The following is a 16,836-nucleotide window of genomic DNA, read 5'->3' on the forward strand; positions in this document are numbered from 1 at the left end:
TGTACTGTCTTCAATCATCGAAGAAGGCAGTGGCACCCCACTCTAGTACTCTTGCCTGGAAAATCCCATGGATGGAGGAGCCTGGTGGGCTGCAGTCCATGGGGTTGCTAAGAGTCAGACACGACTGAGTTACTTCACTTTAACTTTTCACTTTCATGCATTGGAGAAGGAAATGGCAACCCACTCCAGTGTTCTTGCCTGGAGAGTCCCAGGGACGGGGAGCCTGGTGGGCTGCCGTCTATGGGGTCGCACAGAGTTGGACACGACTGAAGCAACTTAGCAGGCAGGTAGGTCGTCAATTATTTTATATATTTGCCTTTCCTGTTGTGTTTTTTTCCCATTACTATAGATTCTTGCTTCTTTTCTATTTAGAAAAGACCTTTCAATATTTCTTTTATGGTAGGTGTAGTATTGTTGAATTTGTTTAGTTGTTGCCTGTCTGAGAAATTCTTTATCTTTCTTTCTATTCTAGATGATAATCTTGCTGATAGAGAATCCTAGGTTTTTTCCTTTCAGTAATTGGAATATATTATGCTACTCCATTATGGCCTGTAAAATTTCTGCAGATAAATCAGCCGGTAGCTCTTTGGGGGGAGGGATCCCCTTGTAATTGGCTCTGTTTTTTTCTCACTGCCTTACAATCCTCTCTTTAACTTTTGCCATTTTAATTATGATATACCTTGGTGTGCTCTGTTTGGGTTAATCTTATTTAGTACCCTTTGTGCTTGCTATACTTTTTCCTTCTTTAGGTGTGGAAAGTTTTCAGCCATAATTTCTTCAAGTACATTCCCATCCATTTCTCATTTTCTCCTTCTAGAACCCCTGTTGTGTAGGCTGGAATGTTTTATATTATCCCATATATTTCATATGTTGCTTTCAGTTTTTTCATTTGTCTTTCTGTCTGCTATTCTGATTGAATGATTTCTATTATTCTATCTTCTAGATCACTTGTTTGATCTTCTGTGTCATTTACTTTGCTATTCATTGCTTCTAGATTGGTTTTTATCTTGGTAATTGAATTGTCTAGTTTTGATTGGTTCATTTTTATAATTTCTAGTTCCTGTTACAGTGGTCTGCATTTCTATCAATAATGTTTCTTAATTATGTTAACTTTTTTATTACTACTTTTTTGAATTCAGGGTTTAGAGGACTGGTGATCTCCATTTCATTGTTTTTGCTTACAGAGGATTTCTTTGTTCTTTTAATTGGGAGTAGTCCCTCTAACTTCATTTTACTTGACTTTGTGTGTCTTTATTAATTTAAGAGAAACAGTTCTCTACCGTGATCTTGAAGGAATGTTTTTCCATGAGAGCATCCTGGTTCAGGGTGTGTGTGTCCAGTGTTTTTGGTGTAAGGGCTGGTTTTGGTGTCAACACCAGCCACGTCTTTCCTTAGGTTGTGCTGACCATTATTCCCTAGATAGGGGGTGTGTTTCATGCTAGACTATCTAGAGCCTATGCAGAATGTGAGGCAGGGCTTCCTCTCTGCTCAGTGGCTGTCCCATCTTGTCAGAGGCAAGGTCTGCTCCCTAGTTGTTGGATTAGAAGCTCTGAGGGTCAGGTTTGATCAGGCTCTGTTGCCTTTGAGTGTGTCCTCTACCCCGCAGCAGGTGACACCCATTCGGTCACAGAGCACCTATGTGCTGCCTGTGTAGGCATCTGTGGCTCTACTCAGAAACAGCTCAAGGTCACATCCATTTCTCTGTTGTGTTCATCCTAGATATAGCACAAGGCTGTGATGAGACACAGACTGAGGCTGGGGATCAGGGCATTGTGAATACAGGAAGTGAGGTGGCTGTGCTGCCCCTTGAGACCTGAGCTGCCTCTCTGGCAGATCTCTCCCAGAACTTGTCTGCTCCAGATCTACCACTAAGGTGTGGTAAGGAGTTGGTGGAGCCAGGGCACTCTCACTGGGAGATGAACCACCACCTATTCCTGAGTGTGCTGACAATGGCCTCCACAGCTCCACTTGGATCACATTCCAGCCACTCTCAGCTGTCTCTGAATAGCTAGATGAAGTCCTTTCCCAGGGCCTTTGTGTTCAAGGTTCAGCACTTAGCCACTACACACTCTTTTTTTCTTTAATTTTAAAAAAATATTTATTTTTTAATTGAAAGATAATTGCTTTACAGAATTTTGTTTTCTGTCAAACCTCAGGATGAATCAGCCATAGGTATACATATACCCCCTCCCTTTTGAACCTTCCTCCCATCTCCCTACCCATCCCACCCCTCTAGGTTGATACAGAGCCCCCTGTTTGAGTTTCCTGAGGCATACAGTAAATTCCCGTTGGCTATCTATTTTACATATGGGAATGTAACTTTCCATGTGACTCTGTTCATACATCTCACCCTCTCCTCCCCTCTCCCCATGTCCATAAGTCTATTCTCTATGTCTATCTGTCCACTACTCCCCTATAAATAAATTCTTCAGTACCATTTTTCTAGATTCCGTATATATGTGTTAGAATACGATATTTATGTTTCTCTTTCTGACTTACTTCACTCTGTATAATTGGCTCTAGGTTCACCCACCTCATTAGAACTGACTCAAATGCATTCCTTTTTATGGCTGAGTAAAATTCTATTGTGTATATGTACCACAACTTCTTTATCTGTCCATCTGTTGATGGACATCGAGGTGGCTTCCATGTTCTAGCTATTGTAAATAGTTCTGCAATGAACAATGGGATTACATGTGTCTTTTTCAACTTTGGTTTCCTCAGGGTATATGCCTAGGAGTGGGATTGCTGGGTCATATAGTGGTTTTGGAGAAGGCAATGGCACCCCACTCCAGTGTTCTTGCCTGGAAAATCCCATGGATGGAGGAGCCTGGTAGGCTGCAGTCTATGGGGTCACTGAGGGTCGGGCATGACTGAGCGACTTCACTTTCAATTTTCACTTTCATGCACTGGAGAGAGAAATGGCAACCCACTCCAGTGTTCTTGCCTGGAGAATCCCAGGGACAGAGGAGCCTGGTGGGCTGCCGTCTATGGGGTCGCACAGAGTCAGACACGACTGAAGCGACTTAGCAGCAGCATGGTGGTTTTATTCCTAGTTTTTTAAGGAATCTCCATACCATCTTCCATAGTGGCTGTATCAATTTACATTCCCACCAACAGTTCAAGAGCATTCCCTTTTCTCCACACTCTCTCCAGCATTTATTGTTTGTAGACTTTTTGATGATGGCCATTCTGACTGGTGTGAGGTGATATCTCATTGTAGTTTTGATTTTCATTTCTCTAATAATGAGTGATATTGAGCATCTTTTCATGTGTTTATTAGCCATCTATATGTCTTCTTTCTGAGAAGGCAATGGCAACCCACTCCAGTACTCTTGCCTGGAAAATCCCATGGATGGAGGAGCCTGGTAGGCTGCAGTCCATGGGGTGGCTAAGAGTCAGACACAACTGAGCGACTTCACTTTCACTTTTCACTTTCATGCATTGGAGGAGGAAATGGCAACCCATTCCAGTGTTCTTGCCTGGAGAATCCCAGGGACGGCGGGGCCTGGTGGGCTGCCGTCTATGCGGTCGCAGAGTTGGACACGACTGAAGCGACTTAGCAGCAGTAGCAGCAGCATGTCTTCTTTGGAGAAATGTCTGTTTCGGTCTTTTCCCCACTTTTTGACTGGGTTGTTTGTTTTTCTGGCATTGACTTGTATGAGCTGCTTTTATAGTTTAGAAATCAACCCTTTGTCAGTTGTTTCATTTGCTATTATTTCCTCCCATTCTGAGGGTTGTCTTTTCACCTTGCTTGTAGTTTCCTTTGCTGTGCAAAAGCTTTTAAGTTTAATCAGGTCCCACTTGTTTACTTTTGTTTTTGTTTCCTTTACTCTAGGTGGTGGGTCATAGAGGATCTTGCTTTGATTTATGTCATCGAGTGTTCTGCCTATGTTTTCCTCTAAGAGTTTTATAGTTTCTGGTCTTACATTTAGGTCTTTAATCCATTTCCAGTTTATCTTTGTGTATGGTGTTAGGCAGTGTTCTAATTTCATTCTTTGACATGTAGCTGTCCAGTTTTCCCAGCACCATTTGTTGGAGAGGTCTTTGCCACATTGTCTTTGCCCCATTGTATATTCTTGCCTCCTTTGTCAACAAAAAAAAGGTACCCATAGGTGCATGGGTTTATTTGTGGGCTTTCTATCTTGTTCCATTGGTCTATATTTTTTTGTGACAGTACCATACTGTCTTGATGACTGTAGCTTTGTAGTATAATCTGAAGTCAGGAAGGTTGATTCCTCTAGCTCCATTCTTCTTTCTCAAGACTCCTTTGGCTATTCGGGGTCTTTTGTGTTTCCATATGAATTGTGAACTTTTTTACTCTAGTTCTGTGGGAAATGCCATTGGTAATTTGATAGGGATCTCACTGAGTTTGTATTTTGCTTTTGATAGTATAATCATTTTCACAATATTGATTCTTCCTACCCAGGAACATGGAATATCTCTACACCTGTTCATATCATCTTTGATTTCTTTCATCAGTGTCTTATAATTTTCTGTGTACAGTTCTTTTGTCTCCTTAGGCAAGTTTATTCCTAGATATTTTATTCTTTTTGTTGCAGTGGTGAATGGGATTGATTCCTTAATTTCTCTTTCTGATTTTTCATTGTTAGCATATAGAAATGCAAGTGATTTCTGTATATTGATGTATCCTGTGACTTTGCTGAATTCACTGATTGGCTCTAGTAATTTTCTCATAGTATCTTTGGGGTTTTCTATGTACACTATCTATCATGTCATCTGCAAACAGTGAGAGCTTTACTTCTTCTTTTCTGATCTGGATTCCCTTTATTTCTTTTTCTTCTCTGATTGCTGTAGCTAGGACTTCCAGACTATGTTGATTAACAGTGGTGAAAGTGGACATGCTTGTCTTGTTCCTGATGTTAGCGGGAATGTTTTCAGTTTTTTGCCAATGAGAATGTTTGCTGTAGCCTTCTCATATATGGCCTTCACTGTGTTGAGGTAGGTTCCTTCTGTGCCCATTTTTCGAAGAGTTTTAATTATAAATGGGTGCTGAATTTTGTCAAAGGCTTTTCCTACATCTATTGAGAATGTCGTATGGTTTTTATCTTTCCATTTGTTAATACAGTGTATAACATTGATTGATTTGTGTATATTGAAGAATCCTTGCATCCCTGGAATAAACCCAACTTGATCATGGTGTATGAGCTTTCTGATGTGTCGCTGAATTCTGTTGGCTAAAATTCTGTTGAGGATTTTTCATCTATGTTCATCAGTGACATTGGCCTGTAGTTTTCGTTTCTTGTGTTGTCTTTGTCTGGTTTAGGTATTAGGGTGATGGTGGCCTTGTAGAATGAGTTTGGAAATGTTCCTTCTGCAATTTTTGAAAGAGTTTTAGAAGAATAGGCATTAGCTTTTCTCTAAATGTTTGACAGAAATCTGTGAAGCCATCTAGTCCTGGGCTTTTGTTTGGGGGGAGATTTTTTATCACAACTTCAATTTCAGTGCTTGTAATTGGGTTGTTCATAATTTCAATTTCTTCCTGGTTCAGTCTTGGAAGATTGAACTATTCTAAGAATCTATCCATTTCTTTCAGGTTATCCATTTTATTGCCAAACAGTTGTTCATAATAGTCTCTTAGAATCCTTTGTATTTCTGCATTGTCTGTTGTAACCTCTCCTTTTTCATTTCTAATTTTGTTGATTTGATTCTTCTCGATTTTTTGCTTGATGAGTCTGGCTAAAGGTTTGTCAATTTTTCTTATCTTCTCAAAGAACCAGCTTTTAGTTTTATTAATCTTTATTATTGTTTATTTCATTTCTTTTTTCATTTCTTTCTGCTTGGATCTTTATGATTTCTTTTCCTTCTACTAGTTTTGGAGGTTTTTTTGTTCTTATTTTTTCAGTTGTTTTAGGTGTAAAGTTAGGTTGTCTATTCGATGTTTTTCTTGTTTCTCAAGGTAGGATTGTATTGCTATAAACTTCCCTCTTAGGACTGCTTTTGCTGCATCCCACAGGTTTTGAGTTGTCATGTTTTCATTGTCATTTGTTTCTAGAAATGTTTTTAGTTCCCTTTTGATTTCTTCAGTAATCTGCTGGTTATTTAGAAACATATTATTTAATATCCATGTATTTGTGTTTCTTAAGGTTGTTTTTTTTTTTTTTTCTTGTAATTGATATCTAGTCTCATAGCATTGTGGTCAGAGAAGATGCTTGATACAATTTCAATTTTCTTAAATTTACTGAGGTTTGATTTGTGACCCAAGATGTGGTCTATCCTGGAGAATATTCCATGTGCACTTTAGAAAAAGGTTTATTCTTCTACTTTTAGATGAAATGTCCTGAAGATATCAATGAGATCCATCTCATCTAATGTATTATTTAAGACTTGTGTTTCCTTATTAATTATCTGTTTTGATGATCTCTTCAATGGTGTGAGTGGGGTGTTAAAGTCTCCTATTATTATTGTGTTACTGTCAATTGCCCCCTTTATGTCTGTTAGTGTTTGTATTATGTATTGAGGTGCTCCTATATTGGGTGCATAGATATTTACAATTGTTATGTCTTCCTCTTGGAGTGATCCCTTGATTATTATGTAGTGTCCTTCCTTATCTCTTGTAATCTTCTTTATTTTAAGGTCTATTTTGTCTGATATGAGGATTGCTACTCTAGCTTTCTTTTGCTTCCTATTTTCATGGAATATATTTTTCCATCCTCTTACTTTCAGTCTATATGTGTCTTTAGGTCTGAAGTGGGTTTCTTGTAGACAGCATATATATAGGTCTTATTTTTGTATCCATTCAGCCAGTCTGTGCCTTTTAGTTGGAGCATTTAATCCATTTACATTTAAAGTAATTATTGATATATATGTTCCTATTGCCATTTTCTTAATTGTTTGGGGTTGATTTTGTAGATCTTTTTTCTTTTCTTGTATTTCTTGATTATATAAGTCCCTTTAACATTTGTTGTAAAACTAGTTTGGTGGTACTGAATTCTCTAAATGTTTGCTTGTCTGAAAAGTTTTTGATTTCTCCATCAATTTTGAATGAGATCCTTGCCAGGTACAGTAATCTTGGTTATAGATTTTTCCCTTTCAGTACTTTAAATATATCCTGCCATTCCCTTCTGGCCTGCAGAGTTTCTGCTGAAAGATCAGCTGTAAAATGTATGGGTTTCCCTTGTATGTTACTTGTTGCTTTTCCCTTACTACTTTTAATATTCTTTCTTTGTGCTTAATCTTTGTTAGTTTGATTAGTATGTGTCTTGGTGTGTTTCTCCTTGGGTTTATCCTGTATGGGACTCTTTGTGCCTCTTGGCACAAATAGATTGACTATTTCATTTTCCATGTTAGGGAAATTTTCAACTATAATCTCTTCAAAGAATTTCTCATACCCTTTCTTCCTCTCTTCTTCTTCTGGGACCCCTATAATTTGAATGTTGGTGTGTTTGATATTGTCCCAGAGGTCTCTGAGAATATCCTCTATTCTTTTCATTCTTTTTACTTTATTCTGCTCTTCAGAAGTTATTTACACCATTTTATCTTCCAGCTCACTGATTCATTCTTCTGCTTCAGATATTCTGCTACTGGTTCCTTCTAGAGTATTTTTAATTTCAGTAATGGTGTTGTTTGTCTCTGTATGTTTATTCCTTAATTCTTCTAGGTCTTTGTTAATTGATTCTTGCATTTTCTCCATTTTATTTTTAAGATTTTTGATCATCTTTACTATCATTATTCTGAACTTTTTTTTCAGGTAGTTTGCCTATTTCCTCTTCATTTATTTGGACTTCTGTGTTTCTAGGTTGTTTGTTCATTTGTGCAGTATTTCTCTGCCTTCTCATTCCTTATAAAATTTATTGTGTTTGAGGTCTCCTTTTCCCAGGCTTCAAGGTTGAATTCTTTCTTCCTTTTGGTTTCTGCCTTCCTAAGGTTGGTCCAGTGGTTTGTGTAAGCTTTGTGTAGGGTGAGATTAGTGCTGAGTTTTTGTTTGTTTGTTTGTGTGTTTGTTTTTCCTCTGATGGGCAAGGCTGAGTGAGGTGGTAATCCTGTCTGCTATGATTGGGTTTGTATTTTTGTTTTGTTTGTTGTTTAGATGAGGTGTCCTGCACAGGGTGGTACTGGTGTTTGGGTGATGCCGGGTCTTGTATTGAAGTGGTTTCCTTTGTGTGAGTTCTCACTATTTGATACTCCCTGGGGTTTGTTCTCTGGTAGTCTAAGGTGTTGGAGTCAGTGGTCCCACTCCAAAGGCTCAGGGCTTGATCTCTGAAGTCCCCTGTGCTTGAGTTTCCTCAGTAGTCAAGAAGGAGTGGTGACAACATCTACTCTGAAGGCATGCTGTGCCACTTCTGCAGACCCTTTTACTGGAACCAGGATCTGTGTCCTCCAGCTGAAGTCATCCCTTAAGTCAGCCTCCTTGATGAATAGCCCTCTCTCTTATATGATCCTCTGGTGATTTGAAGATTTTGAAATCCAGTGGGACCTGTGTGGTCGTCCTGGGTCCTAAAACCTTTCTTCACACTCTTTTGATGCCACCCTACATGCATGCAAGATAGTGGCCACCACAGCTCCATCCAGATCATGCCCCAGGCACTCTAGTGTGTCTCTGTGTAGCTAGACCAAGTCTTTGCCCAGAACCTGGTTCAGGCTGTGGTGCAGAGTGAGTGGGGCTTGGGTACTTCCCCTTTGGGGTTGGGAAGTGCCATGAAGTCCTCTTTGCCCTGATTTTTGGCAAGCCAGCATGTGTGTACTCCTCATTCCAGCTCTACTATCATCTCAGTGGATTTCTGAGCAGGAAAGGAAGTTTGTCTCATGCACACAGGACCCCCCAGGTTGGGCTTAACTTAATGCTCCCCAGGGAAAGAGTCTACCCACACAGATGTTTTATTTCATTACAGATTCCTCCCAGGGGCACAGGTCCTGACCTGATGCCCTTTTTTTTTTTTCCATCCCAGCTGATTATGTGGAGATCCTTCTTGCAGCTTTGGTTGTATAGACATTTTCCTGCCAGTTTCCAGTTAGTTTTCCATGAGAATTATTCCACATGTGGATATATTTTTTAATATGTTTGCTGTGGGGGGTGAACTCCATCTTCTCCTATTCTGCCATCTTGGTTCCCCTCCCCTGAATTATATTCCTAATAGATCTTTTTCCCCCCTTAGGTACCTCTTCAGAAGACTATCAGAAATGCCACAGAAAAGTGTAAGGACTAACATTTTTTAAAGTTGTTGTGTTTTTAATGCTTTTTGTTCTCATAGTTATATAGCAAGTATGATTATTAGCCCAGAAATTCAGGTGTTTGTTTATTCGGTATTTGTTGAGGACTCACTATATGCCAGGACTGTTCTGATTACCAGAGTATATTTTCTGTCTATCCATCTGTCTGTCTGTCTATCTGTCTAACTATATAATTGTTGTAACAAAATTGATTAAAAACAAAATTTCTGCCTTAATTGAGTCCACATTCTAGTTGGAGGATATTAACAATAAATTAATAAGCAAGTAAATTTATACCATGCTATATGGTAATAAATGCTATGGAGAAAAATAAATCAAGATAGGGGACTATAGAGTATTAGGGTAGAGATTTGCTCTTTTAAGTATTGTGGTCAGAGACTCACCATTGAAAAGGTAGTATTTGAACAGAGACATAAGAAGTAGATAGACCAAGCTGTGTGATTCATTGGGAAAAAAAGAACATTCCAGGTAGAGGGACTAGCTGGAGCCATACCCAAGGCAGGAAGGCTTGAGCTCCTGGTGTGAAGTGAGGAGGAGTAGTGAGTTAGGAGATAAGTGAGAGAATCAAGATGCCAGATCATATAAAGCATTTTAGGCAAGTATAAGTGAATTTTAAGGCTGTTGAATGGTTTAGAAGGATGATGTGATATGGCTTATGTTTTGAAAGAATCATCCTAGCTGCTGTGTTGAGAACAGACTATGATAAGGCAAAGAATTAGGGAAATTATAGTTAGGAGAATACTGCCCTAACTGGGCAAGAAATATTGGACTATGGACCAGAGTGGCAAGAGAAGAGATAGTGAGAGGTCAGAGTTTGGATGTATTTTCAAAGCAGGGGTAACAGAATCCATTGAAGGGCTGAATAATGAAGTATGAAACTATTCCTGAGGATGGTCGTGCCTCATGATTTACCTGAGACAGTCCCAGTATGTACTGCTATTGTGACATAATCTTTAATATAGCTGACTTTTACTCTCAGAAAGGTCCCAGTTTGGACAAATCATCACTGTAAATATAGATGTATAGGCCAAAGAGGGGGAGAAGTGAAGTTGGGTCTTGAGAGTGTCTGGGACCCATGAGTTGTCTCTGAATTTTTACCAATTTGTGCTGCAGGTTTCAAGACTAGTTCTATACCTGGGCTGGACTCTACTGATAAATTCATTGATGAACTTACAGCCTTATTTTGGGCCTGAAGTTCTCCACTGATGATTCTTCCTCACTGTAGCTTTCATTACCACCCTAAGCCCCTTAAGTCTCATTGAAGTTCTCCAAGACTTTGACTTCATTTTCTTTCTGCAACCTTCATGGTAAACTCTCCTAGACACAATAGCCCTCTGCCAGGTATTTTGGTTTTGAATTTGACCACCTTCTCTGCATTGCCTTTGGTTTGTGAAACCTTTTGAACTAGCAAGATGTTAAATGTACTTTCATGTAGTCTTAGAGTTTGGAACGTGACCAATAGATGAGAACAAAATAAAATGACAATTACTCTATCCCCCATTCTGTATAGAACCATGTATGTCAAACTTGTAATAGATGAGATCAAAACCTCATTCTTTCATCATTAGCTCATCACCAACCTCCAAGTTATTTAAAAAAAAGAATAAGAATGCACTGAGAGGACGAAATGATCGAGAATGTTTATGTTGATGTTTGGCAGAAACCAACACAATTGTATAAAACAGTTATCCTTCAATTAAAAATGAATAAATTTTTAAAAAATGTTTATTTCTTTGATAAGAGTTGTTGGTGTCATATGCAAGGAGAGAGAGAAACTTCTCCCTCACTACAACCCAAGAGAAGAAGCCCCCAGAGAACCATTTGGAAAGTTCAACATGTATTCTCTGGAATTTGGTTTCTGACTCACATCTGGAAAGGTTCAAAGCAAGAAGGTCAGTTAGATGCTGTGGAGTGGCTAATAAAGAGGATGCTAGATATACTTTCAGAGTCTTGCACAGCAAGGATTTGTGCATATTGCCCAAATGTCAGACATAGATCCCACAGAAGGGATCATCTTGAAAGGTACCATGTCCAGTATGACTTCTTGGAAAAGACAAAATAAACTTGACTAAAAGAGGTTGGAGGGACTTCCGTGGTGGTCCAGTGGTAAGACTTCAAGCTCCTAATGCAGGGGGTCTGGGTTCAATCCCTGGTCAGAGACCTAGATCCACACGCTGCAACCAAGAGTTCACATGCTGCAACTAAAGATCCTGCATGCCGCAGTTAAGACCTAGTGCAGCCAAACAAGTAAAAAATTTAAAAACACAATGAAAAATATATTAAAAAAAAACAAGGCTGGAAATAGTATCATCAAATGCAAAATCTGAGAACATCATAAAGAGCAGCAAGTGAGAGCATCCTAGGGATAGGGAAATCTTATCTTGAACCCTTCAAAATATAATACTTCAGGTTTGAAAGAGTCAGCATTTGGTTATCTGCCATGCCCAAAGGGCACCAAGGACATGTTATAATAGTATCAATTAAGATCAGGATAGACCTTTCCTATTTTTTTCCTACAATTCCTTCCTGCTGCTCCAATGCCAGAGAATCCTAAAGAGTAGTTAGCAAATGGGGGAGGGAAAATAACAAGAAATAGAAGGGGGAAAAAAAAAACTATAGTTGCTTTCCTCACTTCAGGAGTCTAACTCAGAGCTAGGTTGAGAAAAGGAAGAGATTTAAATTAAATAATGAGTTTGGTGTTGTGATATTATGTATTTTAGTTGCTCAGTCGTGTCCGACTCTTTGCAACCCATGAACCATAGCCTGCCAGGCCCCTGTCCGTGGAATTCTCCAGGCAAGAATACTGGAGTGGATTGCCATTTCCTTCTCCAGGGGATCTTCCCAACCCAGGGACTGAACCTCAGTCTCCTGCATTGCTGGCAGATCCTTTACCATCTGAGCCACCAGGGAAACATTGTAACTGTTAATCTTGCTTTAATACTTAAGTCCCAGGTAAGGATGTGCTCATTTGTCTTTGCTTTGCAGCCAAGTTCTGTGATTTACAGTTATCACAAACCTGGCACAGGAGCTTCTGCTTGTTACCCCAGTGCAGTTCTGGAAATCCAGAACAGTTTCCCTGAGCAATCTTCCTGAGAAGCCTGTAGAAGTTGACATTGTCTGCTTTTAGCCACTAGATGGTGATAGAGCAGAATCCAGGTTTTCTTGTGACATATTCTGAAGACATCCAGCAGGTTAAAGAGGCAAAAGTAATGAGGAATGTTTTATGCTGTTAATACGAGTAGACAGGCTGAACGGAAGGTAGGCAGTGAGAGGAAGTTCTCTGTGTGGGCATGGGTAAGACACCCTCTCTTCAGCAGGCATCAGCATAATAGTGCAGTGCTTCTCAAGCTACTTGTGCTAAAAGGCTGGGTTTTTATTTTCAGACTGTTTCAGTGCCTCTAGTTTTGAAGAAGACTAATAGTGGAGTTTTTATTACCTAAAAGTGTGTGTTTATTACCAGAGAGTACCTACCACAAAAACAGTAGAATACACATGAAATTTCATTTGGGGGCAAAAAAGTACTATTTTTGACAGGATGAATTTATTGTATTTGTATATTGTAGTTGTATTGTGTTGTATTTGTTTCTTTTTTTTCTATTTTTATAATTGAAGTATAGTTGACTTGCAATGTGTTAATTTCTGCTGTGCAACAAAGTTATTGGGTTATACATACATATTCTTTTTTAAGCATTATTTTCCTTTATGGTTTGTCATAGGATATTGAATACATTAATAGTTCTCTATTCTATACAGTATATTCTCTATGCAGTTGTTTATTCATTCCATATATAAAAGCGTACATCTGCTAACCTCAACCTCCCACTCTATCCCTCCTGTAACTCCTTCCTGCTTGGCAATCACCAGTCTGTTCTCTATGTCTCTGATTCCGCTATTTAATAGATAGGTTCGTTTGTGTCATATTTTAGATTCCATATATAAGTTGTATGGTAATCTCTGGTTGTGTTCCTGTTGCTGCAAATGGCATTACTTTATCCTTTTTTATGGTTGAGTAGTATTTTATATATATACTCCACTGTATACATGCACCACATCTTCTCTATCCGTTCAGCTGTTGATGGACATTTAGGTTGTTTCTGTGTCTTGGTTATTGTGAATACTGCTGCTATGAACACAGTGGTATATGCATCTTTCAATTATAGTTTTCAGTTCAGTTCAGTTGCTCAGTCGTGTCCAGCCTTTTGCGACTCCATGAATTGCATTATAGTTTTAAATTTGTCTTTTTGACAGGATGAATTTAAATGGGAAATATGAAGGAGTAAAATTCTTTTTGCTTACTGAGTTCAACTTTTCATTAAAGCAGTAATAGGAATTTAAAAATAATCTTTTCACATTTAGTTTTCAAGTCCACTGGGGACTCAGAAACCCCACTTTGGTGATCAAAGGCTGAGCTTTGGTCTTTTTGTGTTCTTATAATAACTAATCCTCTTTTACACATTTGATTGGGGGCAGTCTCATTTACGAAACTATAAAATAGAAAAAGAATATTAATTTTTTAAAGTATTATCTCTCATGTTACATGAGATCCTTACCAGAAGAATGCTAGAAGACAAGACTGCTATTCTTTTTGCATAAATGAGATGATCATGACTCAAAACAGGTTAAGTAACTTTCCCAAGGCCACTCAAATGTAAGTAGCAGACCTGAGCTTTAAATCGAGATCTGTCTGATTCTAAATGCTGGAGAGGGTGTGGAGAAAAGGGAACCCTCTTACACTGTTGGTGGGAATGCAAACTAGTACAGCCACTATAGAAAACAGTGTGGAGATTCCTTAAAACCTGGAAATAGAACTGCCATACGACCCAAGCAATCCCACTGCTGGGCATACACACCAAGGAAACCAGAATTGAAAGAGACACATGTACCCCAATGTTTATCACAGCACTGTTTACAATAGCCAGGACATGGAAGCAACCTAGATGTCCATCAGCAGACGAATGGATAAGAAAACTGTGGTACATATACAGAATGGAATATTACTCAGCCATTAAAAAAGAATTCATTTGAATCAGTTCTAATGAGGTAGATGAAACTGGAGCCTATTATACAGAGTTAAGTAAGTCAAAAAGAAAAACACCAATAGAGTACATTAACGCATATATATGGAATTTAAAAAGATGATAACGATGACCCTATATGCAAGATAGCAAAAGAAACACGAGATAAAGAACAGACTTTTGGACTCTGTGGAAGAAGGTGAGGGTGGGATGATTTGAAAGAATAGCTTTGAAACATGTATATTACCATATGTGAAACAGATCGCCAGTCCAGGTTCGATGCATGAGACAGGGTGCTCAGGGCCAGTGCACTGGGACAACCCTGAGGGATGGGATGGGGAGGGGAGTGGAAGGGGAGTTCAGGATGGGGGGCACACGTGTATACCCGTGGCTGATTTGTGTTGATATATGGCAAAAGCCACTACAATATTGTAAAGTAATTAGCCTCCAATTAAATTAATTAATTTTAAAAAATAAATACTATGCTTTGTACCTGTTGTCTCACACTGATGGATGCACATATTGCCTTTTCAAAAAACTATTAGTTCATACAGATATATTAACATTTTTCTAACATTAACATTTCTAATATTAACATTTTTTCTACAGGATAATTGATTGCATAGGAATGTCCTTATTTTAAGTATTAAGTATATTAAGTATTATTTGATGATTCTCAAAAGTTACTGAAAGAGTAAAAGAATTCCATTAATTTGTTCTTATTCTAGCATGACGATGTTAGCAGACCAAAATATTTCTTCAGAACTAAAGGCAGAATCAGGTAATTAATAATGAAATTTGAATCAGATTCATATTCAGAATCATGTAATTAATAATGTAACTAATCATTTTTATAATCCTCTATTTCTTTATTTTTGTCACAGTATGGTATATGTTAAGAAAACTGGTAGCCCAGGAAATTGAGTGCTTTTTAGTGTGTGGTTGTATTTAAGAAATGAAGATGTGTGAGGCTAGGTCTTAACTATCCCCACAGTACCTATCATTAATTCATTTAATAAACATCTACTGAGTATTCTATACTAGGCATTACTGATATATACCAACAGGGAGTGATATATTTTTCCTGTCCTTGTAAATTTCAATTATAGGAGAAGAAGGTAATCAGTTAACAGATACATTGAAGTTATGTGTGATGATTGAAAAATAAAAGAAACAACAAAATGCCTTGCATTTTTTGGCCCTTTATTATGCAGTTTATTATTAGAATAAACTTAGCAAGACATTTACAACCTTATTAACATCTGCTTCATTTCAGATTTCTATTTTCTTTATTTCCTGCAGTAAGTTTTAGAGAATTTGTTTAGGGATAAATTTAAAGAATTGCTTGCTTTGTTCCTGATGCATATAAAAGTCTGTATGAGCTGGAAAAAAAATAATTTTTGGTGTTATCTTTACTTTAAGCAGTTATGTAATGAGCATTTAGAAAATGCTAGGTATTAAGAAGTTATGGTTATAAAAATGATTAAGGTGGTTTCCATCCTAAGGGAAATGAATCTAGTCATAAAAACTAAACTTGTAAAAGCACACGTCCTTGAAAAGAGTAGCAACTACTACCCTGGAGGATGAGCATTAGAAGAAAGATTTGTTTTATAGATCAAAGATTAAGGAGCTTGTGAACAGGAGAAGAAAGGTTCAGTTCAGTTCAGTTCAATCTCTCAGTCATGTCCGACTCTTTGCAACCCCATGAATGGCAGCACGCCAGGCCTCCCTGTCCATCACCATCTCCCAGAGTTCACTCAGACTCACGTCCATCGAGTCAGTGATGCCATCCAGCCATCTCATCCTCTGTCGTCCCCTTCTCCTCATGCCCCCAATCCCTCCCAGCATCAGAGTCTTTTCCAATGAGTCAACTCTTTGCATGAGGTGGCCAAAGTACTGGAGTTTCAGCTTTAGCATCATTCCTTCCAAAGAAATCCCAGGGCTGATCTCCTTCAGAATGGACTGGTTGGATCTCCTTGCAGTCCAAGGGACTCTTAAGAGTCTTCTCCAACACCACAGTTCAAAAGCATCAATTCTTTGGCGCTCAGCTTTGTTTATAGTCCGACTCTCATATCCATACATGACCACTGGAAAAACCATAGCCTTGACTAGACGGACCTTTGTTGGCAAAGTAATGTCTCTGCTTTTTAGTATGCTGTCTGCTGCTGCTGCTGCTAAGTCGCTTCAGTCCTGTCCGACTCTGCGCGACCCCATAGACGGCAGCTCACCAGGCTTCCCCGTCCCTGGGATTCTCCAGGCAAAAACACTGGAGTGGGTTGCCATTGCCTTCTCCAATGCATGAAAGTGAAAAGTGAAAAGTGAAAGTGAAGTCGCTCAGTCGTGTCTGACTCTTTGTGACCCCATGGAATGCAGCCTACCAGGCTCCTCCATCCATGGGATTTTCCAGGCAAGAGTACTGGAGTAGGGTGCCATTGCCTTCTCCGAATATGCTATCTAGGTTGGTCATAACTTTCCTCCCAAGTAGTAAGCGTCTTTTAATTTCATCGCTGCAATCACCATCTGCAGTGATTTTGGAGCCCAGAAAAATAAAGTCAGCCACTGTTTCCACTATTTCCCCATCTATCTGCCATGAAGTGATGGGACCGGATGCCATGATCTTAGTTTTCTG

At 38.8% G+C, this 16,836-nt stretch overlaps 1 protein-coding gene across 3 annotated transcripts in view; it reads left to right on the plus strand.

The window, feature by feature from the left end:
* MEIKIN (meiotic kinetochore factor) overlaps positions 1-16,836 on the plus strand; it is a 138,306-nt gene that overhangs the window by 48,135 nt on the left and 73,335 nt on the right. For all 3 annotated transcript variants that reach the window (XR_009737463.1, XR_009737464.1, XM_061422862.1), the window contains exons 7-8: positions 9,117-9,156; positions 14,936-14,988. Coding sequence is in view for 1 of the 3 variants with exons in the window: in XM_061422862.1 (XP_061278846.1) it covers positions 9,117-9,156; positions 14,936-14,988 (93 nt within the window). In the remaining 2 variants the exon portion in view is untranslated. The remainder of the gene's footprint in view (positions 1-9,116; positions 9,157-14,935; positions 14,989-16,836) is intronic.

The sequence above is a fragment of the Bos javanicus genome, chromosome 7 (assembly GCF_032452875.1).
Source record: "Bos javanicus breed banteng chromosome 7, ARS-OSU_banteng_1.0, whole genome shotgun sequence".
Classification (NCBI taxonomy): Eukaryota; Metazoa; Chordata; class Mammalia; order Artiodactyla; family Bovidae; genus Bos; species Bos javanicus.